This window comes from Platichthys flesus, chromosome 10 (genome assembly GCF_949316205.1).
Source record: "Platichthys flesus chromosome 10, fPlaFle2.1, whole genome shotgun sequence".
In the NCBI taxonomy this organism is placed as follows: domain Eukaryota; kingdom Metazoa; phylum Chordata; class Actinopteri; order Pleuronectiformes; family Pleuronectidae; genus Platichthys; species Platichthys flesus.
The window spans coordinates 26,234,160-26,248,413 of NC_084954.1; the positions used below are offsets into that span (position 1 = coordinate 26,234,160).

At 40.9% G+C, this 14,254-nt stretch overlaps 1 protein-coding gene across 6 annotated transcripts in view; it reads left to right on the forward strand.

Moving 5' to 3' along the window:
- dicer1 (dicer 1, ribonuclease type III) overlaps window positions 1–14,254 on the forward strand; it is a 52,011-nt gene that overhangs the window by 10,566 nt on the left and 27,191 nt on the right. For 3 of the 6 annotated variants that reach the window (XM_062397823.1, XM_062397822.1, XM_062397824.1), the window contains exons 9-18: window positions 941–1,073; window positions 1,521–1,763; window positions 1,878–2,032; window positions 2,121–2,253; window positions 2,883–2,958; window positions 3,081–3,220; window positions 10,191–10,364; window positions 10,506–10,719; window positions 10,839–10,992; window positions 12,920–13,102. In XM_062397823.1, the coding sequence (XP_062253807.1) occupies window positions 941–1,073; window positions 1,521–1,763; window positions 1,878–2,032; window positions 2,121–2,253; window positions 2,883–2,958; window positions 3,081–3,220; window positions 10,191–10,364; window positions 10,506–10,719; window positions 10,839–10,992; window positions 12,920–13,102 (1,605 nt within the window). Of the gene's footprint in view, window positions 1–940; window positions 1,074–1,520; window positions 1,764–1,877; window positions 2,033–2,120; window positions 2,254–2,850; window positions 2,959–3,080; window positions 3,221–7,414; window positions 8,205–10,190; window positions 10,365–10,505; window positions 10,720–10,838; window positions 10,993–12,919; window positions 13,103–14,254 lie in introns of those variants that run through there. The other 3 variants (XM_062397825.1, XM_062397827.1, XR_009922108.1) reach the window with 3 other exon arrangements.

The window sequence follows — 14,254 nt, forward strand, 5'->3', positions numbered from 1 at the left end:
CCCAAATGCATTTGTGTGCACATCAGGGACTTGTAATAGTGCAGTCTGTCCTAAAACCAACTACTGCAGTGTTTTCTGTAAAGCAAGACTGTTGGCGTGGAGGGAGGTTATTTGGGGGGTTAGGGGTAAAAAAAAAAGTATGAGTATTTGGCACAGGAGCATCGGGCGTGCGCTCATCTCGCTCCGAAAAATACCAAAGTTTTCTTCTCCAGGCAGGGGAGTGAGCTGTCTGCTGTGAGAGGTTCATGAGAAGCGAAACTCAGAGAATTTCATGCTGACGGCTTAATTAACTGTGTAGCAGATATTTAAGACTGGATGTCCAATAATTTCCTTCAATTGCACTCTGACAAAATGAAATTTCTCATTATTGGCCCAGATCACTTGCATTCCCAAATTCTGTCTTTTTAAGTGATATGGATCAGTCAGTCATTCATTCTAAATTAAGAATGACCATCGGTCATGTTTTTGAAATATCTAATTTAATACAATTTCTGGTGGGGCCTGTCACTTCTGTATGCACGTACAAAACACAATAACTGAATCGCTAGAAATGGCATCATCAGAGTGATGTCCACTAAAATTAAGAATAACACTTACATTAGTGGGACAAGGAAAAAACTAGTTCAGAGCAACCCCAGCTCCCCTCAGCATTAAAGATGCCGCTTGCAAATAATTCAGACCGTGTCACAGCTATAACGAGCGACAAAGGTATTAGTATTTTTTTTATAAAAACGTTTATTTTTTCATTTGACCTATTGTAAAAAATTACTTGGGTAAGAAAGACAGAGCCATAGTTAACCAGGGTTTAATATATATAAATACAAAATCTGTTAAATGTTATTGTGTTTCTTGTTTCTACTAAAAATGTGCAAATTATTTTCATAATCATTATCCCAATGTATTATAATTAGAATGCTATCTTATTCTGTTTATTCCTCAGTCTAATCAAAGAAGCTGGGAAGCAGGACCCAGAGCTGGCTTATATCAGCAGCAACTTCATCACTGGCCAAAGTATTGGCAAAAACCAGCCACGGAACAAACAGATGGAGGTGGAGTTTAGGAAACAAGAGGAGGTACACAGACCTTTTGGAACTAACATTCACATGAATATCCATGTTCATGTTTCACACACTTCTCCATTTTCAATTTTGTTGTTCCTCTCTTTAATTTTATTTACTCGGAAATTCTTTGAGGTATGATTGAACTTAAAATGTTTGAGACAAATAAATATATATCAATAGAAAAATGAAATGTCATTAGCTGTAATTTAATTAACTTAAAAAATGAACGGCTGTAGCAGTTTTGTCATTTTAACTAACTGTCCAGCTGGGCAGCTAACACCACTATACCTTGAATATCTTGATAAATGTGGACTTAACTGATAAATTGATCTACAGAACACAAGGTAAGTTTACTTGAAAGTTGAATTCTGAGATACAAGCCTAAAGGAGTTGACCAATGGAAGAGCAAAAGGAGGGTGCTATAGTGGGTGTAAACCATTATGTTCTCCCCCTTCCCAGGTTCTCCGCAAATTCCGGGCTCATGAAACCAACCTCCTTATTGCCACCAGCATTGTGGAGGAAGGTGTGGATATTCCAAAGTGTAACCTGGTAGTGCGATTTGACCTGCCCACTGAGTACAGGTCCTACGTCCAGTCCAAAGGCAGAGCTCGGGCTCCTGTCTCCAACTACATAATGCTGGCTGACTGTGAGAGGACCAAAGCTTTCGAGGAAGATCTCGCTACATACAAGGCCATTGAGAAGGTAACCCTTTCTCTTTGTACAGTTTGATTTAGTGAGCAGTACAGTATCTCCGTAATGTTAAGGAGATTAAAGTGGAGCAAAATGAGGAAGTGAAAATTATTTTGCTTTTAAAAGATCCTGAGGAACAAGTGTGCCAAGTCAGTTGAGGTGATTGACTTTGAAGTGGAGCAGGTTCTGGATGATGACAACACCCTTCCACCTTATGTGCTTCGATCTGAGGATGGAGGTCCCCAGGTCACCATTAACACAGCCATTGGACACATTAACAGGTATGGTGATGTTTCTCAGTTCGCATAAAGATAACATGAGTACATATTAATCAGCTTCAGCTTTCAACATTTGTTTTCTGGTGTTCAGGTATTGTGCTCGGCTACCCAGCGATCCATTTACCCACTTGGCACCCAAATGTAAAACTTTGGAGATGCGGGATGGATGCTTCCAGTCAACACTCTACTTACCCATCAATTCCCCTCTGCGAGTCCCTGTTAAGGTGAGGGAAGAATATCTACATTAAAAAAATGTATCTGTGCGGAGGCCTACCCTAAGAGCTTTAGACACCACAGATGCAGAACTGATCTTTGTAAAAACCTGATGAATTCATACTCCTGTTCATGGATAAACGGGGCGTCGCTTCTTCTGCAACAAGGAAGTTAAAACAGTGCGTTGCGTCGTAATCTGCAGGAAGAATTTGTGTCTGCAAGAGTGTGCTTGAGTGTGTGCTTGTCTCTGTTCCTCTGCACATGAACTGATAATCACTTGTATTTACTTATAAATCGATGATGTTGGATCATGCCCCAGGATCGTACCAGTCACGTTAACCCTGATGTCCTGACTGTGCGAGTGACATTACTTGGATTGACTATGCCTTCTTCGAATGATATAAAAATGTGGACATCTATGCATGAACAGATGCTGCTTTGCTTTTTTCTGTTCTCTGAATTGTAACAGTGAGGATAGCGGGGAATCTCTTTGTGCTGGAAATATAATGCTGATTTAGGCAGATGAGTTCCTCAGCACACATTAATGTGGCATATTGTTTTCAGTCCGTCCTCATATTTAATAAAAACGAATCCCTTTGTCACTTCAGGTTCATTCATTTTATGGATGTGTCATTGACAGGGTCCTACAATGACCTGTGCCAGATTAGCAGAGAAAGCTGTTGCACTAGTATGCTGTGAGAAACTCCACAAAACGGGTAAAACCAGAATTGAGATTTTGTAAATGCATGATCTGTAGAAATTTTACACTGTACTTCTGAAATCTCTGAAGTTTTCTCTACATCAATTTAGCTGTCTATTTTGCATCTTTTCTTATCAGGTGAGTTGGATGATCACCTGATGCCCGTTGGGAAGGAGACTGTCAAGTATGAGGAGGAGCTGGACCTCCATGATGAGGAGGAGACCAGTGTCCCAGGCCGACCTGGTTCCACCAAAAGGAGGCAGTGCTACCCCAAAGCGGTAAGAAATTAGTTCTGCTTTAGTCTCATTTATTACAATAAGAATTACCTGGCTCTTTCTTGATGTTCAGAACAATAAAAAGAAAAGTAGAGCCTATATTCATTGAACCTATCCTTATGGGTTGTTCATTTGACAAATTGTGAAATACTTTTGACTGACCTTTTTGGATGCTCATTTTATGAGAGATGGACACCTTTCGTGAAGAAAGCAAACTTCTGATGTACTCTCAACTAGAAATGTATGCCTCACCACCCAGCATGCTGTCTTAAATATTAAATAATCTACATTGTTAAAATATGAAAGAATCAAAAGTATTAACTTTTAAGCACTGGTGAATGTTATTTATTGATGAAAAATAGTGCTGTCAGTTAAATGCGTTATTAATGGCATTAACGCAAACCCATTTAATTTTTTAAAACATCGTATCAGGCCGTCATGAAAGTGTGTGTGTGTGTGTGTGTGTGTGTGTGTGTGTGTGTGTGTGTGTGTGTGTGTGTGTGTGTGTGTGTGTGTGTGTGTGTGTGTGTGTGTGTGTGTGTGTGTGTGTGTGTGTGTGTGTGTGTGTGTGTGTGTGTGTGTGTGTGTGTGTGTGTGTGTGTGTGTGTGTGTGTGTGTGTGTGTGTGTGTGTGTGTGTGTGTGTGTGTGTGTGTGTGTGTGTGTGTGTGCGCGTGCGTGCGTGCTCTCGGATAGCGCAACGGTCCCGGGGCTGAGCCCCTGCGCATTCACTCAGAGAGACACTGTGAGATCAGAGCTCGTTCACGTAGGCCTGTCACGATAACACATTTTTCTGTGCGATTAATTGCCCCAGAAATTATTGCGATAATATTGCCGTTTTGACACCATTTTCAACTTATATAATGATAATGGCATAATAATGCAAGTACACCCTTTCGAAGATCAATAAACTTTTATTTTTAAAGAACACTGGAACTGGACATCTGGAAGACATTTAAAATATCCAGAATTAATTAACAAAACATCCAAAAACAATAAATAAAATTATTTTAACCAAAAATGCTCTTGAATAAAAACCAAACACAACCAAAAACAATAAATACAATTTAAACACTAAATAAAAAGGATGTAAACCAGATTGCACTTCAACAAATAATAAACATTAGGCTCAGACATACAGGCAAAACTGCCAATTAGGACCTTTGTGCAAAAAAAGTGCAAACTAACAACAAAAAACATGACTGAAAGCGGATGCCTCAACAGGTCATATGCAAATCTGTAGCTTCTTTAGTCTTGCAGATTCCGAGCAAGAAATACCAACATGTTGACTTTGTGTGGCTTAAGGCAGGATCTCTCAGGAGTAACAATGTGGCCAGCTGTGCTAAACATTCTCTCTGAGCTGGTGCTTGTTGCACAAATGCACATGTACTTTTGGGCCAACTTGGCCATCAAAGGATATTTTCTTTGATTGTCATGCCACCACATCAAGGGATCACAAGCTGCATCAAGTGCATCTTCTTGGAGGAATTTGGTCAGCTCTGTATCAGCCTGCACTCTTTTTGGAAAGGAAGCCTGGGTCTGACTTGTGAGATGAGCTCTTCTGTTTCGAAGAAAGTCACTCAGCTTCATCTTCTTGGTGGGTGCGGGAGCAGTAGGTTCATCCACGTTTCCTCCAGCAGCGTTGCTGCAGCTCTCACCACTGGCACCTTCTCCACTTTCTTCTGGCCCTATTATGTCCAGTAGCTCTTGGACAAGCTGTTGTTTGACATCATCCAATGCCTCTGCCTCCTCCATGCTGCCACGATACCTTGGATCCAAGATGGTGGCCTTTCTCAGGAGGACTTGGATTGCAGGTGATTTGTATTTTTCAGTCAGGACCCTGCACATGTTTTGTTTAATGCTGGCTGTCAGTGCAGTGTCATCAGGGCCTGGAGAGAGAAGGTCGTCTTTTATCAGTTCCATCACAGGTTTAACTGAGGACACTGTGACGTATCTTTCCCCTGAGAGGACGTCTGTGAAGTCAGCTAGTGGTTTCATTGCTGCGTTGATGGACTCCAACACAGAAACATCTTGCCAGGTTAGAGTGAGGTGGCTATGTTTACGGTCTTGAACCAGGACACTTCTTATGGCTGGGAGTTGCTCGAGCACCCTCTCTACCATCTTCTGCTTAGTGCCCCATCGTGTGACAACATCCTGTGGGAAAGATAATATTGTTCTTGTTCATTAGTTAGTCTATATAAACATTCTTAAACAAATACTACATTTTACATTTCCATTATTATTCATTTGTATGTTTTATTTTATTTTTTAATGCCAGTGCATACGACTACAGTCTCAATTAAATTCAACAGGTCTAGAGGCTACTTTAAAATAAGAATAACAACTCTTTAAATATTTTGTGTTGCAAATTAAACAATAGAATATAGATGTATTGCACAGTAATACATTATACAACAATTCAATGCACTGCACTCACTACTGGACTCATTAAAAAAAAGTAGAGTAATAAATAGTCAATAAATAATACATTCTCATGGTCTCATTCACTCAGTCAGTACATTCATGTCACACTGTACCATCAACTTAGTGCCATTGTATGCATTAGATGCATTAAATTAAACTATCAATGAATTAAATCACTCACCAGTATTAGACTGTGTTGGGGGAGATTTGCCTCACTCTGTGCCTTCCTCAGGTCTCTCCTCTTAAGCCAGCTCAGGTTGAATGTGTTGACCAAACTTTTACAGAGTCCGAATGCACGCGCTGTCCGATCTTTGTCGCTGTCCAGACCATGGCACACAGCAAGGTGGAGGTTGTGGCCAAAGCAATTGAGCCATGACCAGCCAAGATTTCTTATTGCAGCAACAATGTTAGCACCATTATCTGTAGTGATACAGACTAGTTTGTGCTCATCCAGTCCCCAGTCTGCTAAAGCAGACTTCAGGTTTTCTCCAAGGGTGTCAGCAGTATGATTCTCTGGGACATATCTGGTCTCTAAACACTTGGAGTGCAGGGTCCAGTCCGCAGTTATGTAGTGTATGGTCAAGCTCATATAGGGAGTCATGTTTGTACTTGACCACATATCTGTAGTGGCAGAGTAAAATGGGATGTCTTTGATCTCCTTTAGTATGCTGTCTTTTACACTGTTGTACAGTTGTGGAATTGCCGTTTGTGACACGTATGTTCTCGCAGGCAATTCGTACTGGCTGTCAAATGTTTGCAGCATTCGTCGAAATGCAGGCTTTTCCACGATACTAAAGGGCATCATCTCTCTAGCAATGAAGCGAACTACACAGTCAGTGAGCGCGCACCATTTTGCGCTGTCCTGTTTGTACTTTGTTTGCCGACTAAACGCCCCAGTGATTGTGGACAGTTGGGAAGACGGAGACTTCCCAACTGTTTGTTTTTTCCCAAGCTGGGAAAACTGCATCGGGTGATTGTGTTTCAGGTGAAGATGCAGGTTTGTTGTATTACCGCGTTTTGTCAATACTGTTTTCAAACAAATGCGACATGTCGGCTCGCATAAGTTATTTGGTTCGCCCCGGCCGTTGGGTTTGAAGCCGAAGTGCTCCCACACGGCAGCTGTCGCGTTCGGCTTAGAAACCAACTCCATCTTTTTATTCTTCCAAATGTTTTTTCTCTTCTCCTCTCGGGACTTTCATGCTGCACTCTGCACTGCGCAACGCCAGGGCTCCGCCTCCCACATAGAGACCAATGCTACAAGTGACTGAGACGTGACGAGGGGGTTAACTTATTGTGCCCTCAGCTCGGCCTTTAAGGCTGCGCTGCAGGAAATAATAACCATCACCAACTGAATGCCTAACCCTGCGCGCTGCCTTGAAGAATTCAGTTGGGGCAAAAAAACACCATCCGGCGATTTATTGCAGCCGGCAAAAAATTATCGCTCATTTTAATTTATCGCGCAATTAATTGATTTATTGCATATCGCGACAGGCCTACGTTCACGTGAAGCAGCCGGTCACTGACTAACTGCTTGTTAACTATGGAAACAGTGAAAACACAGAGTTTCTCAGAGATCGGTGCCGCAGCTTCTTAATCAGAGCAGAAGCTGCAGTTGGTTTCTACCAAGCTTCAGTATCTGTGATCGCCTCAAGACTAACATGCTCTCGCTTTTTGTTTAAATAAATTCGGAAATAAATGCAGAATTAAATGAATCAATGTCTCAAACTTATTTCCACTTTTATTTATTCCCTGATTTATTTATTTTTCGATTTCAGTGTCCTTATGCTAAAGGAGGGCCTAACCGCAGTCTTGAGCAGGATTGGTCAACTGAGCTACACACACAGGCCCGGGGCTCCGCCACACACTCGCAAAGAGACACAAGCAGTGACTTAGACTTGAGTTAACTTTGTACTACAGACTCTATACTTAAGTCATGAAACAGAGTTTCTCTGGTCACATCTGCTCAGAGATCAGCTGCTTCATTGGCAGAGCAGAAGCTCCAGGTGGTTTGTACCGAGCTGGAGTTTCTGTTTCCTCCTCCTCTCTGCTCTCTCCTTGTGCTCAGTACAACACCAGACGTGACGCTCACAGTCAGGACCACTGACACCTAAATCATCCCAATAAAAATTTGGTTCATTTTAAGTGTGAACTGGCTCAACGCTGCAAACAGCTACTGGACACCAGTCAGCATTGAGAGGCAGAAGTAGTAGGGCTGGATCATTAAACTCCTGTGACCAATTCTGCATGAGACTGCGGTTAGGCCCGCCTTTCTCATTAGCATAAGGACACTGAAATCGAAAAATAAGTCGGGGAATAAATAAATAAATGTGTAGTAGGCTTACCTTTTTAGTGGTAACCTAACTGTTACGGTTCATTGTTTCTGAAATAAGAGGCCTGATTGCTATGTTCACAGCAAACTTGAAAAAAAGAAAATATTAAGCCATGGTTTACCTGCACTATAGGCGGAGTCCTTGTTTACCTGAAATGTGCACTTTATAATTTTATTTTGTACCGCCCTGTTTGGCAATTTTGTTTTTCAATAAAATAAAACATTTCCATTAAAGCCAATCCACTTATCCCTGTTGATAGAGCATTAAAACGAAAAAAATAAATGGAGAAAAAATAAATGAAGGGACATTTAGAATAGATAAAAATTTGCAATTAATCACTTAATTTTGAGTTAACTATGACATAAAAGCGATTAAACGCTATTAAATTTTTTAATCGTTTGACATCACTAATGAAAATATTATAAAAATGGAAGCAAGTCAGGGAAATAATACATTGGTAATGTCATTGTAAAGTAAGACCTATTGAACTTATATATTTATTGTGTCTGTACATTGTGTAGTGCAGCTATTCATATCAATGCTATAGACAAGGTACCTAATTGAACTAACACTGCGTAGGATTCATACAAAATGGCAGCAAATTAACCTAGAGTGGTGAGTACTTGTATTTGTACTGGGATGGTGCTGTATTGGTATACTGGACTCAGACAAAGATCCAGGATCACAGCTTATAGAATCAATATCAGCTGATGAATCAGTCCTCATTATTGGCCAGGAAATAATCATAATTGCTGAACACTAATCCTTCTATTCGCATACTGTTCTATCAGTGCATCCACCATTGCACACACAAAGAGGTCCCCAGGTCACACACACACACTCTCTCTTTGAGTTTCAGGACTCAACAGCGTTACAGCCAAATTCAATACAATGAAGTAACTTAGGGTCCATGTCTTCAAACGTTAAAATAAAAACATTAAAATGCCTCTATACTGCTCCTTTGGTGTCATCCAAGTGTCCGTAAGCCCCAATATTCAAGTTCGACTTGAAACTGCATCGTTGACACAATGTTTTTTGCCTAAATGTTCTTTAAGGAATGATAGCAATGATACCGGAACTAGCGAATGCTACTGCGCACCCGGCGCACACCCTTGGGCAAGAACTTGTGTGTGGTGTGTGCGTACAAAAGTTAATACAGCTTCGGAGGAGGATATCAGTGGACATTTATGCAGAAAACATGGTGTAAATTTATAGGGCAAGAACACATTCAAGTGATTGGGGTGTAATGTTTCGAAGTGCGCAAAAACAAACTCGCGTAATGTGAGGGAACGTCACGTTAATTTGTCAAATCAGCATCGTATCAGGCCAGCATGATAAAACCAGGAGCCGTGACAAATTAACGTGACGTTCCCTCACGTTACCGTTCAACATATGAACGCTGTACAGGGAGCCACTGCAGAGGGCCTGAAGAGCCGCGGATTGCGGCCCCTGGCTCCCGAGAAATAATGACTTTTTTTACTGCTCCGCCATTAAAGAGATGCGGACGTCAAAGCATTAGTTGCGCCGCACATTCACCCTCCCGTTCGCGCGCCCCACTTGTTATGTCTCCGCCCAGTCGCGCCAGATAATTTCCAGATTTCACTCCGCGCATCTTTCTTTTCAATAAGCTGAGGACGGTCGGCAAGATCCATGTCTCCCCTGAGATCACTCGCTGTGAGTGAGGGCCGCCTGCATGTGTGAGAGCTGGCAGCCCCGCCCCTCGCAGTCTGCATGCAGAGTGACAGGGAGCGGAACAGCGAGTGCGCTCTGATTGCTGCTATTTCAATGAAGTACCGGTACTAAAAATATGCAAAACCGTATCGTTTTTAACGTAACGTAAGGGTACCGCGGTACCTTTCTACTACCGGTACACCGTGCAACACTACCCTGAAACTACAAAAGTGTTTTGTGGTCTCAAACACTTCACCCACCCCTCCAACTAGTGCACTATATAATGATTAGTAGATGATTTCGGACACAGCCCACAAGAACCACAAGCAAATTGGGAGGGGTCATCACACCTTCTGTCAGTCTCTTGTTTTCTGTAATGTATCATTTCATTTGTTGTACTCTACAATGGTAGATATATCAACATTTAACATTTCATTTTTTGTTGTTTAAGTATATTTAAACATGTTTTGCTTTACCTTCTGTTGTCAGAAATTTTGTGCTGGAGTCATCCTGTAGGATTTTGTAAATAGTCACCTTCTGTCTTCTCCAGATACCAGTGTGTCTGAGGGACAGTTATGCTGTAGACATATACTATCTATATGTGATTGGGATGGTCCTTACCACCCCTCTCCCAGATGAACTCAACTTCCGCAGAAGGAAGCTCTACCCACCAGAGGACACCACCAGGTGCTTTGGCATCCTTACTGCCAAACCCATACCTCGAGTATGTTGCCTTCCTCTGCTCTCTTAGACTCAGCTAATATGTTTGACTTCTGGGAATACTGTGCATCACTTATTATCAAAACAAACGCATGGCTCCAGAATTGGTTATGGAAAGTAATTGATGCTCTTCTTCTCTGTCGAGATCCCTTATTTCCCAGTGTACACTCGCTCGGGTGAAGTGACCATCTCCATTGAGCTGCAAAAGTCTGGCTTCATGCTCACATCCAACCAGCTCAACCTCATCACCCGCCTGCACCAATACATCTTTTCCCACATACTCCGCCTGGAGAAACCTGCACTGGAGTTCAAGCCCACGCTAGCAGACTCTGCTTACTGCATACTACCTCTGAATTTTGGTTAGTCGAGCTACACTCCATGGATTATTTCCCCAGCTGTTGGTATGTTTGAGATGCTTCAACTTGGCAGTTCATTACTAATTACTTTCCTCTTTATTTTGGCTAATCGCTTTGTTCAGTTGGGGACTCCAACACACTTGATATGGATTTTAAGTTCATGGAGGACATTGAGAAGTCTGAGGCCCGCACTGGCATTCCTACCACTCAGTACACCAAACAGAACCCCTTCACCTTCAAGTTGGAGGACTACCAGGATGCTGTCATCATTCCAAGGTACCGCTACACTATTTGAGGAGTGTTCATTTGCTAACAAAAACTGATGAGACCCATTTCTGAAATGTGTGTGTGGGCTTTAACATGGACCAAACCAATTTTTAAGGAATAAAGAGACTCTTTGCTGGAATGGCCAGCCAAAGAAGGCAAGTCTGATTTTTAAATATGTAAACGTTTAACTGATATTTGAATCCGTCAAAATTCATCAATTATCAATCCCTATTATTGATGAAAAAGGACAATACTTAAATGTAGCTCAAAAAATAAAAACTTCTAAATACCTTTTTTTTTTTTTTGCCTAAACGTCCTGATAGCCCCCTCGGAGGAGCTGTCATGTTGTCACAGACACGCCTGAAAATCGCACACACTCTTGCCAAAATGCAGGCTTGGGGTGTGCATTAGCGTCGCCTCTTCTGGTTGCAAACATTCAGGCTGAAAACATGATGTAAATGACCTAGCTGAGTCGAATGTCGAGGCACAAAACTGTCCCTTTAAGCTAATTAAAATTATATAAATCTATCTATAAGCATCACAATCGCAGAACATTGCTAAATTGCAGATGGCGTTTTAGTCTTGCTAAAAATCAGCTTTTTAAGCTCATGTTTTTTCTGGACTTTTACTATCCGTAATTATTTGAAGTGGGTCAGTAGCTATGAAGACAGTCACTCGCAGACTTTTTCACTCAGTCTATTCTTAGAATTGTTATTGAAACATGCATTTCGTACTTGCTGGCCGCGTGTCACTCAAAGTGCAGACAACCAATCGGAGGAGGGGCTCATAAATAATTAGTGAGGCAGGCGAAAACAGCCTGTTCTGTCTGGAGCACCAGAGAGAGGCAGAAGAGAGGACATGGAAATACACATTGCAGCACTGGTGTATCATCTTAGCAGTACCAATATCTCAAGTTAAATCCCAGGATTGTGTAAAATATAGGTCGTTTACGTTTAAATGGTTTGTTGCATCAAAGATGACATCCTTGTAAGGACACACAGTTCGGGAATGGGTCTTTGACAGCTAAATGCACAGCATTTAATGTATAAAGTTATTATTATTGTAAGGGTCTAGCATCAAAAGAGGGAGAGACCAATTGTTTGGCTAGGGGTACTTGAAAAATCGCGAAACTTGGCACATTTATCAAGATATGCTCAACCAAATTTTTACTATGAATTTTGAGCATGGGTGTGGTCAAATGACTAGTGTATTTCTTTTTTTTTAAATTCTTTTTACATTTAATTATTTTTAAAGTAATTGCACATGATCCAAAGATATAAATTACACTTTCTGCTATGGCTCAAAAGCCCTTTTTATCAGTATTTTCTGTATTGTACCTTGTAGCCAAACATTGCAAACTGAGTCGGCAAATAATACAGAATCAGTTTGGGACAGACAGCGTTACAATAATACAGGTATTCAAATTTGAGATGTACAAAAAAGTTAAACATTGTTTGAACAGAACTGGGCTGTCCCTCCTAATGTTATCCTAGTTGTACCTGATCTGAGACCTTTGTGCGGGTCACACCGGACGCTGAAGCGCCGCGCCAGGCTGGAATTTGTCAATATTTGTATTATTGTCACGTACACCTCAAACTTATCTGCTCTTCCATTAGAGCAGTTACTCCCACAATATCCTATAAAGACTATTTCTGCCCCCCCACAACCTAAATTCATTAAACCAAAATAAATATATATAAAAAGTAATATATTCAAACCTAATAAAAGTTGATGTAACCACTATATCGGAACCAAAAAATAGAATGAAATCTGGTTTATTATATATTAGGTCTTTCATCCCAAATCCTCATTAGTTATTTGATTACTGACCATCACTTCAATTCACTAACTAAACTTGGCTGCAAAAAGATGAATATGTGTGTTTAAAAGACTATGGTTTAAGCTTTATAATAACCTTTACTCTTTTTTTCCCCAGGTATCGTAACTTTGACCAGCCTCATCGCTTCTATGTAGCCGATGTGTACACAGACCTGACGCCGCTTAGCAAGTTTCCTTCACCAGAATACGAGACGTTTGCTGAGTACTACAAAACCAAGTACAACCTGGATCTGTCCAACCTAAATCAGCCACTCCTGGATGTTGATCATACCTCCTCCAGGTCAGTAGTACAGAGCTATAAATGAAATATACCTGTAAACTGCTCTCTACTTTCTGTTTACTTTTCCTGAGTTTGTGCAAAAATATTGGTTCATAAAATTGTCCTAAAGGGGATGTTGTTTTTTGACATCAGAGTACATGTTTACATGTTTTGTATTAAACTTCTTTGCCTTCAGAGGGAGCTATAGGAAGTCCGATAAAATGTCCTTTATTCATTAAATATTCACCCAGTGCTGACTGTGTCGAAAGGCAACAAGTTTGAAAAGTAAAGATCCAGGGATGTCCAGACAGAAAGAAGTGAGTTTACCAGATCCCTAGCCTGCTGCTAATCTTTACTTAAGGCCAAAAGCTAAAGATAAAATATCAGCATTATTTATTATATTTGACGCTCTCCACATCAATGCACTAAGGCTTGTGAAAAATCCAGCAGGTCCCCTCTTGGCAGCACCACTACATTGAAGTGCAATATTATCAACAAACGACTCTGCTTCTCTGCTCTTTTCTAATCACTCACACGTAGAACTTTATAAAAACCTGCTTATTTCAAATGTTCAAATCACATTCATTTAGGTATTAAACGATGATGTGCCTTGACACCGATGATGTAAAGGCATGTCACCTCTTGTGTTGTATGTGGCAGGTGAGCTGCGTGCAAATTGTTGGACTTTTTTCAATGCGTTTGATTTTGTATGTTATAAAGTCTCAAGCGAATCAAACAAGCACATAGTAAACTTCACACATTCACATAACAAACCCACGTCACATGCTGCACCAGCAGTCCTGCATGTGGGACACCATTGCTCACTGGTGGACGCTGGACAGTATGAGCTTTACACCATGATAATCAACTGCAGTTTTAGTGAAAATTTAAATTTCACACTAATCTTATCTGTCATTGTGGTCAATCCTGACTGGTAAGCATTTCACCTTTATTTAAGATGCATTGTGGGTTATGCAGGGGCCAGGTTTGGACAAGGATGAAGAATGAGATGAACGACATTAGTATCCCTGGTTGCGCTGCATTGATTTTTATGGTTATAACTGAACATAGTGAGTTTGATTATGTGTTTGCCTTGTACTATAGAAATGCATAACTCTTTTAAAGAACTGTTAAGAATTACAGCCATTGCTTCATTCTACAGTCTTGGTCTGA